The sequence below is a fragment of the Eptesicus fuscus genome, chromosome 12 (genome assembly GCF_027574615.1).
Source record: "Eptesicus fuscus isolate TK198812 chromosome 12, DD_ASM_mEF_20220401, whole genome shotgun sequence".
Classification (NCBI taxonomy): domain Eukaryota; kingdom Metazoa; phylum Chordata; class Mammalia; order Chiroptera; family Vespertilionidae; genus Eptesicus; species Eptesicus fuscus.
In genome coordinates, this window is record NC_072484.1 from 66,036,221 (window position 1) to 66,054,442 (window position 18,222).

At 48.2% G+C, this 18,222-nt stretch overlaps 1 protein-coding gene and 1 pseudogene across 6 annotated transcripts in view; one reads left to right on the forward strand and one right to left on the reverse strand.

Moving 5' to 3' along the window:
• Window positions 1-2,785: 2,785 nt before the first annotated feature.
• Window positions 2,786-3,806, reverse strand: LOC103304357 (40S ribosomal protein SA-like; annotated as a pseudogene).
• A 1,591-nt stretch (window positions 3,807-5,397) lies between these two features.
• Window positions 5,398-18,222, forward strand: part of RAB43 (RAB43, member RAS oncogene family) — a 57,675-nt gene continuing 44,850 nt past the window's right edge. For 2 of the 6 annotated variants that reach the window (XM_054723622.1, XM_054723620.1), the window contains exon 1: window positions 5,398-5,845. In XM_054723622.1, the coding sequence (XP_054579597.1) occupies window positions 5,662-5,845 (184 nt within the window). In that variant the 5' untranslated portion in view covers window positions 5,398-5,661. Of the gene's footprint in view, window positions 5,860-18,222 lie in introns of all 6 variants that reach the window. The other 4 variants (XM_054723619.1, XM_054723621.1, XM_054723618.1 and 1 more) reach the window with 4 other exon arrangements.

Below are 18,222 nucleotides of genomic sequence, written 5' to 3' on the forward strand. Positions count from 1 at the left end.
CTCCTATAGGTCCTGGCTTCCTGTTTGCCAGAGACTCCAGAAATGAGATCTCTGCAGGGCTCGCACCCCAGGCCAGGGACAGCAGGGAAATCTGAGTTGGCTTGGTGGGTGTGACCACTGGTAGGGTTGTGGTCACCTTGGCCCAGCTCATTGCTCTGTCAGGATTCTTTGTTTACCAAATCGGTTTCATGGTTTCCATTACCTTCGGTTCTGCCTGAGTTTCCTAAATGGCAACTTTCTATATACACAGTTCCATGGACTTCCCTCCTCTCCCCTCACCCCATCGGTCTTCTGAGTCTAAAACATCAATCTTCCTTCTGTTTTGTTTTAAGATTTGTCGTATCAGCCTCACCCAGACTTCATGTTGCCTTCCTTCCCTTGCACCCCTACCCCTGCACTCTGCCCCCTGACTTCACTTCACATGCCCCTACTTTGGGTAATTTATAAACAAGAGATTAAAAACTTTCTTTAAAATTTTTTTTTTAATTATTATTGGTCTTTAGAGCAAGAAGAAGGGAGAGGGAGAGAGAAACATCAATGTAAGAGTGGAACATCAATTGTCTGACTCCTGCACATCCCCTACCAGGGATCTAGCCTGCAACTAGGCATGTGTCCTGACTGGGAATCGAACTGGCAAACTTTCAGTGCATGGGACAACACCCAACCAACTTTCCTCCACACCATGGGCTGCTGTGAGAGGGATGGCCTACTAATGGAGAATCAAGGGGCTGGTTTTGCTGACTCATTGAATGCCTTACCCCAACTCCATCCTTTACAACTGTCCCATCTTACTGCTTCCTCCCAAAGCCCCTGCTCACATTAATGCAGCAGGATCCCACCTGGGGTCACCAGGTGTTCTCTCACTTCCAGCACGTACTGCTTGGCTAATGAGACGGGTCCACTGGGAGATTACAAGTGGCACCCTGGCCCTTCAGGCATTTTTACATTTTTACATCTGCTTCCCTCCTGCTTTAAACTCCGCCCCCCCCCCCCCCGACACACACACACACACACACACACACACACACACATCCTCCCGAAACAAACGGAAAGAAACCCATAGAGGTAATATCTTCTATAGGGCTGACCCTGTACTATAGAGTTCCTACACAGGGTACTTTCTACGAGTCACTGAGCCTGGGTTTCCACCTCGCTAAGATGAGTGGGACAGGCAGATCTGCTCCCAGGCCTCTGTCTGGGCCATGTAGGATTCTGTGAAAACGGGTGTGGGGGAAGAAGAAACTTCTCTGCTCTCAAGGTTCTCCTGGCTGGTCTACTAATCAAATAGACGTGAGACAGCTTAGCAAAAGAAAATGACCAAATTTAATACATACATGTGTATGGGAACCTTGCATGTAGGAGAGGTTCAGAGATAGGGAACATGGATGTATATAAGACATCCTGAGCTAGGGGTGAGGTAAGGTACCTTGGGGACTTCAATGAGTCATTACAGAATGAAAACAAAAATAGACATTTATTTATTATTTATTTTTTGTTAATCCTCACCCGAGGATATTTTTCCATTGACTTTTAGAGAGAGTGAAAGGGAGGGGGAGAGCCAGAGAGCGACACATTGATTGGTTGCCTCCTGCACATGCCCTGACTAGGGCCAGGGATGAGGTACATGCCTTTGACCAGAATAGAACCCAGGACCCTTCCATTTGCCAGGCTGACGTTCAATCCACCAGCTAGGGCCAACTCAGGGCCAAAAACAGACATTTAGTAAACAGAAGTTTACCCTTACTTCTAGACAGGTCAAAAGAAATTATGTCTGTCCAACCAGTGTGGCTCAGTGGTTGAGCGCCGACCCATGAACCGAGAGCACTGGTTTGATTCCCGTTCGGAGTGTGGGCTCGATCCCCAGTGGGGGTTGCACAGGAGGCAGCCTATCAATGATTCTCATCATTGATATTTCTCTCTTCCTCTCCCTCTCTCTCTAAAAAGCAATAAAAACATATTTAAAAAAAAGAAAGCTGCAGTTCTCTAAAACTTAAAAAAGTTATTGCCCAGCCGGTGTGGCTCAGTGGTTGACGTTGACCTATGAGCCAGGAGGTTGCAGTTCAATTCCCGGTCAGGGCACATGCCTGGGTTGTGGGCTCGATCCCCAGTGTGGGGCGTGCAGGAGGCAGCCTATTGATGATTCTCTGTCATCATTGATGTTTCTGTCTCTCCCTCTCCCTTCCTCTCTGAAATCAATAAAAATATATTTTAAAGTTATTTCTGATAATTTTTTATTATGGGCAAGGCCCCTGATTCAAGTTCTAGGTAGTTAGAGGGAGGGGCAGAAGTTTCTTATGAGCCTGATGCTAAAATTGTTTTTAGCTCAAAGTAATTATATACCACTCATTCTGAACCCCCACACTGTCAAATTTGAGGGCCTGGGAAATAGGGAGAGGGCCTTTTTACCCGGGACCAGATGAGGTAAGGTGAGCCTTGAACGTGCGGGTGTTTTGGAGGGTCTGAGCTTGTCACTGAAGTCTAAGCAGGGGGTCGCTGGGTAAGAGCACTTCTAGTAGGCCCATTTGGTGGGAGGGTAGGGGGGTTGTGGGGCCAACTAGAAGCTGAGAGGGGAGGAAGCTAGGGCAGTCCTCTGGGGGTGGAGGGGCACTGCTCTGGGTCTGAGGGGAGTAATGGGGGAGTTGGGGGAGGTTCAAGTAGGGGTGCCGAGGGCCAGATAACCCCATATTTTCAGTCAGAGCCTCAAGTGTGAGATGTCTGTGCCTGTCTGACATACCAAAGCTGTGCTCCCAGCATTGCTTTTCCATGGCACTTTATTTATTTATTTATTAGAAACTGTTTATTTTCCATCAACCTTATTTCCGTTCTGTTAAGAATTTGTGGAAGAACAGCTTAGGACCACTCAGTGGTTGTTGCTACCCATTCAGTAGCCTGAGCAGTGGGGGCTGCAGACCAGTCCTCAGTGGCAGGCTGAACCCTCCAGTCTTCAGTAGGAAACTGCTGAATGGGTACAGAGGGCACCTGCACGCCTTCAGACCAGTCTGCAACCTCAGGCTGAGCAGCAGTGAACTCAGGAGCAGGAGCAGTCCCTTCACCCTGAGATTCCTCCTTGGTCACAGCCTTTTCAGCAGCGGCCTGCTCTTCCTTTTCAATCTCTTTAGGATCTCTGTAGAAGTATACATCAGGCATGACTTCCCACGGGTGTTCACGGGAGATGGTGCCACGCATGCGTAGTACTTCCCGGGCCAGCATCCACCACATCAGACCCACTGAGTGAGCCCCCTTGTTGTTGCAAGGGATGGCGATGTCCACATAGCGCAGAGGAGAGTCTGTGTTGCACAGAGCAATGGTGGGCAGGTTAACATAAGACGCCACTGTGAGAGGCTGGTAGTCAGCCCTGGGGTCAGTAACCACCAGAAGTCTTGGCTCCTGGAAGGCTGCCTGGATCTGGTTGGTGAAGGTTCCAGGAGTGAAGCAGTGGCAATAGGAGTGGCTCCAGTGGCAGCAGCAAACTTCAGCACGGCTCGCGGGCCAGTGTTCCTGGACGATATGACACTGACGTCAGCTGGGTTTTCGATGGCAACAATGGCCCGGGCTGCCAGCAGAAGCTTCTCCCAGGTTCTCTTCAGATTGATGATGTAGATGCCATCACTTTTCCTTTTGTAGATGGACTGTTCCATTTGGAAGTCAAGGTTGGTGCCACCTAAGTGGGTTCCTGCTGCAAGGAATTTGAGGACATCCTCCTCCTTCATTTGCAGGACATCAAGGGCTCCGGACATTGTGAAGTTTCCCTTTAAGTTACGTGGGAACCGAGAACAACGCCGTATGGAGCCCTCCCTGGGTAGCGCGGAAAGTTCCATGGCACTTTAGGGTTGCCTGTCTAGTATGTTGGTTATTTCCCATGGTTACAGAATTCAGATTCTTCCAGAACAAATAACTCTTCCACCTTCACCATGGGTCTACCTTTGCCTCCTCATCCAGTCTCTTCCCCACTTGGCCAGTAAAGCTGGTGAAGGTCCGCAGGGGGTATACTAGTACAAGACTGGTCTGCAGGCCCCACTGCTCAGGCTACTGAATGGGTAGCAACAACCACTGTGTCTCCTTAAGCTACGAGGAGAAGGTTATGGATTTTTGTCTGCTTTGTTCACTGATGTATTCAAGACCCTAGAACAATACCTGATCCATAGTAGGCATTAATCAAACTTATTGAATTAAATGGAACTGGAGTGCTATAGCCCCCTTGTAAGAGAACTGTACGAAGAGGGCAGGAATGTTCTCAATTCCCTTTCATCTTGATAGCTGGAAAGTGCTTTGGGAAATAGGTTCTATTTGATCTATTTTAAGTTTCTTACAGAGGTTTGAATATAATTTCTCTGAGAATCCCTGGTTCACTGGGCCATCTTGGGAGCTGGTCTGCCCAACAGAACTGCCCACAAACCTCCCTTATTCCTCTGCTCAGGCCGATCTTCAGTGCGTTTCAGCTGGGTTAGTTCCCCCAACTGGACCCATAACACCAACTGAGCCAGCCTATCCTGAGACATTTGAGCAGCTGTTTCAACCACTAGGCTTTCTTTTGGGGTTGTGATTTCCCAACTCCTCTTTCTGGCTTAGCTGTCCACCAAATGAGGCTCCCTAATTCTCCTCTCCCCAGAGTCCTGGGAGGTCATCTTGAGCCACAGCTTTCAGGTGCCTCTCCACAAGGATTCTGGCCTCCTTCCCAGTTTTGTAACCAGCTTAATTTCTTAGACTTCTCCTTTATCCTTTTTAGTGTGCTGCCAGGCCTTTTCCTTCTTCAGTGTGGGAAAATTCTTCCATCCATCCCATCTTCTGGTAGAGGGATTCTGCGTCATTTGCCCTGTTAGTGTGAACACTAAGATGACACTGCAGTGAGCACTCGAGAGAGGAGGACATTCTGGGTCCAAGTGCTGGGTCAACAGGCCCCGAGACCCCACCATTCCCATGAGCCTGCTTCTGACTGTGGAAGAGCAGCAGGTAGGCGACCTCAGGCAGGCTGGCCGGGCCTGGGGAACGGGGAGGAAGGACGGGAGGCGCTGGACAGCATCTGGGGGTCTGGGCTGTAGAGTAGCTTAGCTAAGGAAGGGTCTGAGGTGGGCAGTGGTTTGGGGCGGTGCGGAGCGCGGAATAAATAGGCGGAGGGGGCGTGGCGAGTGCTGGGGCGGTGCCGAGGGCGACTGGAAATCTGGGTGATGCTGAGCTAGGTGTTGAGGGCGGAGTCGGGATGTGGGCGGATCTGGGGGCGGAGTCTTGCTGCGGAGGAGCTGTGGGCGGAGCCTGGTAGGGGAGGAGCTGTGGGCGGTGCTGAGGGCGGAGCCTGGCAGGGGAGGAGCTGTGGGCGGTGCTGAGGGCGGAGCCGGCAGGAGCTGTAGGCGGAGCCTGGCAGGGGCGGAGCTGTGGGCGGTGCTGAGGGCCGACCTGAGGGCCGGACTGGCCTGGCGCGGAACCGTGGGCCAGCAGCGCGCTTCGCAGATTCCGGATTAGGAGAGTTGGGGCGGAGCCGGGGCCGGCGGGCTTCGGGCTGGCCGGGGCGGGGCGGAGGGCCGGCCCGGGCGGACCGGGGCCGGTGATCGGCGGCGCCCCAGCTTCAGGTGTTGGGGTGGCTCCACGTCTCCCGGCGCCTGTGGCTTCCGTGAACCCAGGCCGCCCCCAGCGTCCGGAGTGCCGGCCCTCGGCTCCCGCGAAGCCATGGCAGGGCCGGGCCCGGGGGACCCAGACGAGCAGTACGATTTCCTGTTCAAACTGGTGCTGGTGGGCGACGCGAGCGTGGGCAAGACGTGCGTGGTGCAGCGCTTCAAGACCGGCGCCTTCTCGGAGCGCCAGAGCAGCACCATCGGCGTGGACTTCACCATGAAGACGTTGGAGATCCAGGGCAAGCGGGTCAAGGTGGGAGGCCCGGCCTGGGGTCCCCGGGCCGGTGGCCTGGCCCTCTCCGGCCACTGCGCAGCCCGGGCTCCGACGTGCGCTAGGGTTGGCCAGTGCCCCTGGAAGGTGTCCCTCAGCGGGGGCGGCGAGTATTCTGTGCCCGCCGTCCCCAGCGTCCCGGGTAGTTCTGAGGTGTCTGGCAAACCCCTTTCGCTTTTCCTTTTCCCTCCTCCTGTTGGGGCAGGCCTGGGCCTTGGGGTCTGAGCCCGGTACAGTCCACACAGCGCCTGCCTTGGGGTGTGTGTGTGTGTGTGTGTGTGTGTGTGTGTGTGTGTGAGTGTGAGTCTGGGGGTGTCTGGGGTAGTGGGGAGGAGACTGCCCTCGCGAACTCACACCCTTTACTTTGCTCCAAAGTAACTGGAAGGCAGCTGAGCGCCTCAGTGCCGGGGGCTGATGGACGCCAGGCTGGCCCGACCCGTCCCCTCCGCGGTGGAAGCCGAGCTCGGCCCCCGGGCGGAGAACCCAGCGCGAAAACGACCCCCGCCCCGCGGCTGGGAGGGATCAGGAAGTAGTTGCTTCTGGGACCCGAGGGCCCAAACTTTTGGTCAGAATTTCCGGCCTGGCCACGCCTCTCTAGGCTCTTTGTGGACTTGCTGGTGGAACTTGACTCGTCTGAGGCCAGCGCTGGGTCCCCTCCCCCAGCTGGAGTTTTATAGAAACTGAAAATTTCGCAGATACCGGAAGGTAGGGCAGAGGACCAGTCTTTGGCAATGCCTCGCAGTAGAAACAGCAGGATGTAGTTGCCACAGTGTTCTGGCCGTTGTTTGATAAATAATATTTGTGATTATGAATCAGAATTTCTTAACCTGGTGTCAGCCCTCTCTAACAGAGTCCGAGACCAGGACAAAGCATTGTTCTTTCTTGCTCAGGAACTTTACTTTACTTCGCTGTACAGAAATCCTTTTCCTTCTTTCACGGTTTTGAGTTCACATGATCTCCAGGACAACTTTTTTTTTCTTTCTTTAAATTGTGATTATCTTTTACTTTATTAATTTTAGAGAGAGAGGGGAAAGGAGAGAGACAGAGAAACATCGATTTGTTGTTCCACTTATCTTTGCATTCATTGGTTGATTCTTCTAAAAAAATCTGTTTGTATTGATTTCAGAGAAGAAAGGAGAAGGATGGAGAGATAGAAACATCAATGATGAGAGAATCTTTGATCGGCTTCATGCCCCACACTGGGGATGGAGCCCGCAACCCAGGCATGTGCCCTGACCGGGAATTGAACCATGACCTCCTGGTTCATAGGTCAGCGTTCAACCACTGGAGCCTGGGGGCTCCAGGACAACTCTTAAGAGCACTGGGCAGGGGCAGTACAGGGCAAGTGTTATCTCTGTGTTTTTGAGAAGTTGAGCCAGGGTATTGGAGTTGTTGAGTCCTGATGCTGTAGGGGCTCTGCCTCCTTGGTCTGCTGTAGCCTGCTCATGGTTGTCTTTGGCCCAGATACTTAGCTCTTTGTTCCTGCAAAAGTTGGATAATTTCTCAGTGTTGCCTCCGTCCTGCTCCTTCAAGGACAAAAAGTAAGCCAGTAGCCCTAACCGGTTTGGCTCAGTGGATAGAGCGTCAGCCTTCGGACTGAAGGGTCCCAGGTTCGATTCCGGTCAAGGGCATGTACCTTGGTTGCGGACACATCCCCAGTAGGGGGTGTGCACAGGAGGCAGCTGATTGATGTTTCTCTCTGATCGATGTTTCTAACTATCTATCTCTCTCCCTTCCTCTCTGTAAAAAAATCAATAAAATATATATATATATAAAAAGTAAGCCAATAGTCTTTACATGACAGTGCATCTGTATTAGATGAGACAATGGAAGCAGAAACTACCTGCCTGAAGGTTTTTTTTCTCACCTGAGGACATGTTCATTGATTTTTAGAAAGAGGGGAAGGGAGAGAGAGAAGAGAGAGAGAGAGAGAGAGAGAGAGAGAGAGAGAGAGAGAGAGAGAGAGAGAGAGAGAGAGACATCGATTTGTCTCCTGTAAGTGCCCGGACCTGGGATTGAACCCACAACCTAGGTATGTGCCCTGACTGAGAATTGAACTGGCGACCTTTTGGTGTGCAGGACCGAGGCTCCCACCACTGGAGCCACACCAGCCAGGCCTGAAGATTTTTTATTTATTTCTAAATATATATTTAAAAATATATTTTTATTGATTTTAGAGAGGAAGGGGAGTGAGAGAGAAAAACATCAATGTTGAAGTCCGCTGCCTCCTGCTCGCCCCCTACTGGTGATTGAGCCTGCAACCCAGGCATGTGCCCTGACAGGGATGCTCAACCACTGAGCCACACCCGTCAGGCTGAGGGTTTTTTGTTTGTTTTATTTTGTTTTAAATAGTCTTTTGGGTTTCTGTGTGTTTTTGGTCTCCTTGGAACAGAAGGGGGAAAAAAGCAAGGTGTGGCAGGCAGCACTGAGTCATTATTTGGGACCACCCCTTTTAGAGCAGGTGGCCAGGAAAGGGCTGTGGATGGGTGGAATATATCCAGGGGGAAGTTTGTGCCCTGTAACCAGAAGCCACAGGGAACGTGGAGTATTAAAATACAGGCATAATCAGCAGTGGCGCTCTCGAAAGCTGTTAGCCCGCTCCCACTCCACTGTTTGTGGTGGCCCAGGCTGAAGGTGGTCAAGGAGGGGGCAGGGTGTTCCTGTTTACCCGGCGAGATAACAACCTGTGCCCCTTTGGAGCCCAGGGTGTACTGTGTACCAGAGCACAGGTTATGCAATGCAGAGCAGGCAGTTCATTATTTCTTTTTCTTATGGTCACCTCCAGATTTTTCCTAGGAAGCAGCCAGGAGGGACTGGGAATAGGACAACAGTGTAGAATCATTGCCCTTCTTGAGAGTTCGTTTGCCGGCTATTTTACAGATGTGCTCTCACTGTTAACCCCCTGTCACACAGGACACACTTGCACCAGAGCACACAGCTAGTGAGTGACAGAAGTTGGACCTTTTCTTCCAGTTTTTCTGATTCCAAAGCATTGAGATCTTTCTCCTCCTCCTTAGAATCTGATTGTTTGAAGTGGGAAAGCCTTTGGCGGTTATTTACCTCCTCATTTTGCAGTCAGAGAAATCTGAAGCCCAGTGCACGGAAGAGGCTCTGAATTAAAGCTGAGTGGGTGGGGGACAGTCTCTGAAGTCAGGCTATCTGGGCTCTACTGACTCATCAGGAACAAGTCATCTCTCCTCTCTCAAAGACTGTTTTCTCAGCTATAAAATAACTGTGAGGTGTCTTCCAGCAATGTAATTAAAAAACAGGGTTATTGAGGTTTAATTTACATACAGTTAACTTCACCCATTTTTAGGTGTATAGTTCTGTGAACTTTGACAAACATATACAGTCCTGTAACCACAGCCACAATCAAGGTCTAGAATACTTCTATCAATCCAGAAAGTTCCCTTGTATCCTTTTGTGTTATTGTCTCCCTTCACCCCAGCCCTGGCAAACACTGATCTGTTTTCTGCCCCTGTAGTTTCACCAGTGTGATTTTAACTGGAACCTTTGATGAACAGAAGCATGTCCACATCAGGGATTTAGTTTTAGAACCTTTCCAGGTTCTGTCCGGGGTCCAACAAGCATCTGGTGTGATCTCCTAAACTCCCTTTTCCTGGAATGCTGGCTTTTGCTCGATTTAAGCTTAAGGAACCTTAGAGATAGATCATCTAGTGGTTTTCCAGCTCCTCCGAGCTCCAGTGCCTGGGGATATGGTGGGGTGAAGGGGGAAGGTCAAGAGACCACAGGTTTAGAAGAGCCTTAACGAGCTTCTCACCGGGCCAGAACAACACTAATTTTAGTTAGTTTTATATTGAGGTCCCACTTGTTTTCATTTGACTAAAAAGTTCTGCTAGCCCTAGCTGGTTTGGCTCAGTGGATAGAGTGTCGGCCTGTGGACTGAAGGGTCCCGGGTTCGATTCTGGCCAAGGGCACATGCCCGGGTTGGGGGCTCGACCCCTAGTAGGGGGCATGCAGGAGGCAGCCGGTCAATGATTCCCTCTCATCATTGATGTTTCTATCTCTCTCCCTCTCCCTTCCTCTCTGAAATCAATAAAAATATATTTTAAAAAAAGTTCCGCTAAAAAATCAACAGTTTGAGATATCACAGATATAATTGAATCCCTTTATTTTTATAGTCACTTCCTATTGGAACCAGAATAACATTCAAACTCCTCACCTGAAGAAATGGGCCCCTGCCTGCCTTTCGGATTTCATCTGTCTCCCTGTGCCCCTTACTCAGTACTCTCCAGCCTCACTAGCTTTTTCTGTTCTTCAGCCATACTTGCCTCAGGCCTTTTGTATTTTTGTCCCTGCCTGTCACACCCTGCCCCAAAGGGATCTGCTTGAGACCACTGCTTCATCATTTGGTTTCCACTGAGAATGCCACCTCTTCAGAGAGCTCTTCCCTGGCCTCCCACCCCTCTTTTTTTATTAAGGGGTAAGTTTAAGGATAAGTTCATAGCACTTACCAAGACTTGAAATCATTTTGTTGTTGGTCGCCGCCTGTACAATTTCAGCTTCTTGAAAGCTCAGGGATCTAGTCTGCCTTGTGTAATCAGTGAATCCCTACACCTACAACAGTGTTAGAGCAATGGTGTTCAATACATGTCTGTTAATTGATTTTTGTATTGAGGAAGCTGAGGCCAAAATACAAAAGTGAAGTGACCAACATGCCCAAGGCCACATGCAAGCAGTGGTAAAACCAGGATTTGAACCCAGTCAGGCTGGCTTCTAAGCCCAATGTTTTTTTTACACTTGACCACCCTTCTGAGTCCCTTTGTGTTCATAATGATAATCCTGAGATCTTGCAAGTTAATGAATCTAGTAAAGTGCAGTTGTGGCCACCACACTTGGAGAAAAGAATGTGAACGTGTGCATTTTATAGATTTTCAATTATAAAGATTGAAATCCCAAAGAATTTCAGGGTAAATAGATGTTCAGCTAACACAACATCTAGTCAGTTCCAAATAGCTCTCATAGCCTGCTGTGCTGGTTAGTAAGGCTCTGTATGTGGTGATTGGTTCCTGTCCCCTACCTCATGTGAATTCCTTTTGCTCTAGCTATGCAGACTGAATTTCTGAGAGTGAATCTGGGTGCTGCTAGTCTTTCAAATTGTGGAGTCTCTGAAAGAAAACACTGGATTAGGATTCTGGAGGTCTAGGTTTTATGTCCAATCACAACTGTGGCCAGTTCCTTGGCATTTATGAAATGGAATTAATGATCTTTTAAAAAATATATATATATATGTATATTTTTAATATATTTTATTGATTTTTTACAGAGAGGAAGGGAGAGGGAGAGAGAGCTAGAAACATCAATGAGAGAAACATTGATCAGTTGCCTCCTGCACACACCCCCCACTGGGGATGTGCCCACAACCAAGGCACATGCCCTTGACCGAAATCGAACCCGGGACCCTTCAGTCTGCAGGACGATGCTCTATCCACTGAGCCAATCTGGTCAGGGCTCTTTATATATTTTTGGATAATTCATTCACATGGTTCAGAATTCCAAATTTCAAAGATGTGAAAGGGCATACAGTAAAAAAATCTCCACATTTGTTTCCTAAGCCACCAAGTGCCCTCTACTAAGAGGCAATCAGTGTTAACCCATTTTTTTTTTTGGTCTATCCTGAAAGTATTGTAAATAAAACCAAGGAGCCCTAGCCAGTTTGGCTCAGTGGATAGAGCATCGGCTTGTGGACTGAAGGGTCTCGGGTTCTATTGCGGTCAAGGGCACATATCTCGGTTGCAGGCTCCTCCCCAGCCAAGGCCCTGGTCGAGGCACGTGCAGGAGGCAACCAATCGATGTGTATATTTCACATCGATAGTTCTGTCTTTCCCTCTCTTCCACTCTCTAAAATCAATGAAAAAATATCCTTGGGTGATGATTAAAACAACAAAAAAGCCCCCCCAGGAATCACAAATATAAGGAATTATTTTATTGCTGTTGTTACTATTTTTCTCTGTAGATTAGACAAATTATTTTTTATTTTTAAATTAAAATTTTTTTCAATTATAGTTTACATTCAGTATTATTTTGAGTTAGTTTCAGGTGTACAGTACCGTGGTTAGACAATCATAAATTTTACAGAGTGTCCCCCGCAATATTTCCAGTACTTACCTGGCCCCATACATAATTATTACAATATTATTGACTATATTCCCTGTGCTGTACTATACATCCCATGACTATTTTTGTAACTACCAATTTGTACTTCTTAATCCCTTCACCTTTTTTAACCAGTTCCCCAATCCCCATCCCTTCTGGCAAGCACCAGTCTATTTGTATCTAGAGTCTGTTTCTATTTTGTTGGTTTGTTTATATTGTTCTTTAGATTTCACATGTAAATGAAATCATATGGTATTTGTCTTTCTCTGACTTATTTCACTGAGCATAATATTCTCTAGGTCCACTCATGCTTAGACACATTATTTCTTAACCTGCCCCTCTCCCACACCTCATTCCTCCCCAACCTCACTGTCCCCTAGGAAATTTCAGTTGGTTCTAAATCCTTAAAACATTCTGACTGTTCCTCTACTCACTCTTATCTGGGACAACACAAAGGCCTGTTATGTAAACTTGTTTTTGCAGATTACTTGGGATGCAGGCCTCAAGTTTACACAGAGAGGTTAACCTTGTAAAATTATACACCATTTATTTAGCTCTCCATCAGGTTCACTCTCCCCTTTTTGGGGACTGGATCTCTCATTCACAGAGGTAAAGTCCACACCCCTAGGCCTGGGTCTCCAGAGTTCAGGACCTTCAGCCTTGACTCTAAAGCTTCCCTTGGCCCTACAATCTTTGTTTTGTGGCACTTCCAAAAGAGGAGGTAAGGGTAGGTAAAAAGAACCAGCTTCTTTTTAAAGATTGCATCCATAGTCTTTCCAATCAAGGGTCTGGCTTTGCTCATGTGCTATTCCTATTTAAATAAAACTGGTTTGACTTTTTTAGTTTTGATCAGAGGTAGCAAAAGGACTGTTAATTAAGAAAGAAGTTCTGGGTCATATTGCTTGTCTGAAGAAACCTGATCTTAATATATATATATATTGATTTTAGAGAGAGAGGAAGGGAGAGGGAGAGAGAAACATTGATGTGAGAGAAACTTCAAACATCAACTGACTGCCTCTCCTCTCCTCTACTCCCCAAGGATCAAGCCCCCAGCCTGGGCATGTCCTGACTGGGAATTGAACTGGCGACCTCTTGGTGCATGGGTTGATGCTCAACCACTGAGCCATACTGGCTGGGCTGAAGAAATCTCTTCTTTTTTTTTAAAAAAAATACATTTTATTGATTTTTTACAGAGATGAAGGGAGAGGGAGAGAGAGTTAGAAACATCAATGAGACAAACACCGACCAGCTGCCTCCTGCACACCTCCCACTGGGGATGTGCCCGCAACCAAGGTACATGCCCTTGACCGGAATCAAACCTGGGACCCTTCAGTCCACAGGCCGACGCTCTATCCACTGAGCCAAACCAGTCAGGGCCGAAATCTGTTCTTGATACCAGTGGCAACCATCCTCACTGCAAAATAAGCCTTGCCTTTCAAGTTTTCTGAAAGTCCTGAGGCAGCATGTGAAGTGGAAAGAGGGCCAGTGTTAGAGCCCAACAACATCAGGTTAAAATTTTGGCTTTGTCAGATAGGCCCTTGGGCACCTGATGTCACTGCTTTTAATCTGCTTCATCTGCAAACCCCTAACTTTAAGGACCTGGTTGGTGTATAGCAGACCATCAGTAGATGGGAACTGATGTTGGTGTGGAAATCACCTGAGAGAGACAGTGGCATGGGAAGACAGGAAGTGTGGGGTTTTCCATGTTACTTCACTGAGCTCTTACTATATCAGTCAAATGAAGAAAAGAATCCTTGTCTTGCCTACCCATATAGGGTTTTCTGTGTAAGAAAAAGCAAGGGCCTGCCCCATGCAACGCATGTGGGTAGAGATTCCACAAGTCACAGAAGGCCTTTTAGCACCTTGAGACATATACTACATGTCAGGTAGATCTTTCAGTGGCAATGAGTTCGTGGTTTATTTATCCATACTGTAAGTATCTATTCTTTCTCAGGCATTGTTATAAGCACTGATGAGGAAAAAAGGGAAATAAGAGACAGTTCTTGTTCTTTAGGAGCTAACATCTGGTTGGCGAACATCTGTGGAAACCAATACCTAGCATACACTGGTGTTAATGCTGTTTCTGTAGTGACTGTGATTTCTCAACCAAGAAGTGGAAGACATGGCCTGACAAGTACATATGTGTTTATTGTGGTGACAGCAGGACTGACGTTTTAAAATTAGTACTGTTCCTCAAAGCAGGATCCTGTGGTTGTCATAGGGATGTGTGTTGAGTGCTGCAGGGGCACAGAGGAGGCAGCAATCTGCTCGTCCCAGGGTTACAGAGGTAGTGAGGTTGAGTTGGGCCCTGAAAGATAAGTGAGAGTTTCCCAATAGGGACAGTCAGAAAGGACTTTGCTACCTAGGTCCCGTATGTACAAACTATGGAGATGTGAAAGTGGAAGTGTGTGTGTTCAAGTCAAGTGTAGTTGGAGTGTGGGGGTAGTGAGACTATGGATGGGGTCAGGACCAGCCTTCTGATCATGCTAGAAGGTGTGTTGACTGTCCTAAGGGAGGACACTGGTAGGGTTTGTCTGGGAAAACCACTGTTTTTTCTTGAGGGTTGACATGGGCCGGAGGCATAATCGGCAGTGATTTTAGGGCAGCCAAGGGATCAAGTCTGAGTGAGCCTCCCGGCTTGGCCCACGCTCCATTAATTCAAGTAGTAGGGCCTAGGAGGCACAGTTTGAGGGAAGGCAAAGTTCACTTTGGGACATGTGGCATCCGAGCCCCCTGTAAGCCAGGCCCTTGTTTATGAGAAGTTTTGGAAAAAAAGAAGCCAGTTGGTTTTCAGGGAATTATTGCAGAGGCTGTGAGGGCTCCTTAACACCATTTACCAAAGAAATCAGAATTTGTAGCCGGGCTGGAAATGATTTGTATAGTTGCTGTGCACACAGAATAGAGCATGGGGTTACACAGAACTCTTTTTTTTTTTAATTAAATTTATTGGGGAGCCCAGCCAGTGTGGCTCAGTGGTTGAGCGTCGACCTATGAACCCAGGAGGTCACGGGTCGATTCCTGGTGAGGGCATATGCCCGGGTTGTGGGCTTGATTTCCAGTGTGGGGTGTGCAGGAGGCAGCCAATCAGTGATTCTCTCTCGTCATTGATGTTTCTAGCTCCCTCTCCCTCGCCCTTCCTCTCTGAAATCAATAAAAATATATTTTGAAAAATTTATTGCAGAGACAGAGCTCTTTTTATATTACTTTCTTGTGACTCCTCATCTAAAAAGTAATTAGACTTACCTTTTAGGATTGTTTTGAGTATAAAATGGACCAATAGTTGTGGAGCACTAATAGTGCTAGTGCCTGAAGGTTCTCAAAGCATGTTAGAACCCCACCTTCACCCTGTGCTCCCCCTGGCCCTGCAAAATGAAGCTGGTCACTGCTATTCCCAAGTTACTGGCAAGGAAACACAGACTCTAGGAAGCTACTAGACCATCCTTGATCACTTGACTGATGGAGTAGGTCAGGATTCCTGATTTCTCTTTCATTCAAACTGCATATGGCTCTACCAAGGAGAGCTGCATTGTGACAAAGGACAAAGAAAATAATCCTTCATGCTGGGATTTGAGTAACCCATGTTTAGGGGCTTGAGGCATTTATGCTCAGGAGCCCATGCCCAGCCTTATTGCTGACTGCAGAGAAGTTGGCTGTGTTAGGTTCATGTTGTTTACTCCTCCCTGTATTGCTAGCTCAGCATTCTCACTTTTCTCTTCTCTTGGTCTCTGTCCAGCTCCCTGACTGTCTTCATTCCACTAATAGACCGGAGGTTTTGCGGTGTCTACTATCCTATTGGTGCACTCATGTCTCAGGCTGTGACTTGTTTGTGAGCCTGGGCCAATCTCTTCTCTTCCCTTGGAGAACCGAGGCAGGGGAGTGACAACAGTGTTGGCTGGAGGAGTGGCCCACAAACCACCTCCTGGTTCGACTCACTATATCCCAAGATACCATGAAAAATAGCTCAGGAACTTGTATTTGGGTCACTCTGACCAGTTTTTAGAGTTTTGCCCTGAGCACTAATTTTACCAAAGTCCTTTTCTACTGTGAAGAAGCAAGGAACTTTCCACTGCCTGATTTGTCACGCAGGAGAAAGGCTATTCAAATAAAATCCTCTTGTGTTTCCATTCGGCGGGACAGTGCTGGACACAGTTTTTGGGAACTTAATCACGTGTGCTTTTTGTTTGTTTGTTTGCAAGAATAGTGTTTATAAGGTAAACAAATAGCAAAAGTACAGCCTTGGCTTCCACTAACCCCACAGTCTTGGTGCAGGAAGGTCATCTTCCAGCAGTGAGTTGGAAGAGGCAAGCGATGCAGTGTCATCAGTCTCTGTGTCTCAGAGCAAGGTCCTACTGTCAAAGACTCTCCATACTTCTTCAAAGGCTGTGGTAAGGTTTGCGCAGGTGAAGGCCGCAGAAAAGGGGTAGTTGCTGACCGACACTCTTTTCTCTGGATACTCCACGCTGAGCTTGCCATGGGCAGAGGCCCCCACTTCACAAGCAATAGGGTTGCTGCTGGGCACCAACTCCTGCATATTACTGACAACTGGGATGGAAAAGGAAGTACCAGTTTTCATGCATCCAACTGGGAAATGATCTCACACTGGACTCTTAATTACCTTCAAGAGCTTCTGGGGCCATCAGTTGCTCGAACACTGCATTTGTACAAAAGCTGAACCATGAGGCCACAAAAGCGGTCAGAGGTTCTGGGAATTCGAGCCTGGGGGTTCACTTCACTCAGCACATTATTCTGTGTATGGATGTAACCCTGCAGCAGGACAGCTCAGCTCAGTTGAGAGGACTGAGGTTTGCAGTGTCTACTATCGTCCTATCGGTGCACCCATGTCTCAGGGTGCATTTTATGTTCCCTGCCTGGGCCCCAAAGACAACTTAGTTTGGGACATTTGACTTAAATGGCTAACATATTCTGTGGTGAGGGCTGTTCTAGAGTCAAGAATTAAGGGGCATGGGAGCATGACGGAAAGAATGAATTCTGCTAGGGTGGGACCCAGGCCTGTGTGTCAGGGAGAGCTCTACTGACCACGTGACTTTTTTTTTTTTTATAAATATATTTTATTGATTTTTTTGCAGAGAGGAAGGGAGAAGGATAGAGTTAGAAACATCGATGAATCAGCTGCCTCCTGCACACTCCCCACTGAGTATGTGCCCGCAACCAAGGAACATGCCCTTGACCAGAATCGAACCTGGGACCCTTGAGTCCATAGGCTGACGCTCTATCCACTGAGCCAAACCGGTTAGGGCCTGACCACATGACTTTTGAACTGGGGTCCTGAAGGTTTGGTAGGAGTTCACCAAAAGATCAAGATGAATGCATTCTATCTTAGAAAAAGGAGATAATGATAATACCCCACCATGGGTGTGGGGACTCAGAGGGACAGTGTACACTGGGAGTTGTTAGGTGTGGAACTTAGAAGAGAAAATAAACCTCATGGAGACTGCGCTTCCCTGACTGAGGCAGCAGTTGGTGGGCTGGAGCCTGCTCGCCACCAAGGCAAAAGAAGGATGGAAACAAGGACCCTTGCTCTCTTGAAACCCCCACCCCATCCTCCCCATTTGAAACTTACCTGACCATCCCCTGTTGAGTGGGAGGCGGGCGCTCCTATCTTCTGAGCTGACACCCTCTGGGAGTCATTGCCATCCTAACTGGACCTCACTTCAACCCTTTTTGCCCAGCAGATTCTTCTGGACTTCACTCCAGATATCAGCAGCCAAGGCAGTTTCCCCTAAAGAGAAAGCGTGGCAGGGAGAGAAGCTGGAGGTGTGCCAGGTGGGGGGTGAGACAGTTAAGGAGTGAGGGCGCAGGTACAGTTCACAGTACAAAGTCCCTGTCTGTTTGTCAAATGAGAGTACAGGGCAGTGCCTCTGGGGGGTGGGGGTAGCTGGTTTCCTAAATGAGGGCCTAGCGTCCAGTTACTAGATGGAGAGCAGGCAGCGCAGGGTAAGAGGCTTGTAAGGGCAGAAACAGTACTCCTCCATCCACCACATGTTTATGGAGCGCCTTCTACATGCCAGGCACTGTGCTGGGTGCTGGACACATGGAGAAAGCCAGACAGACACAAGTCTCCCAGGGAGATTCTGTTCACTGTCATTTATCGGAAAAGATCTTTATTTAACCCTCGTTTTTGAGAGATTTTCTTTTTTCCTGGATAGACTTTGGTGCTGAGAGTTTTTTCTTTAGGTTCCTTTTTTTCCTTTTCAACACTTCTCAGCA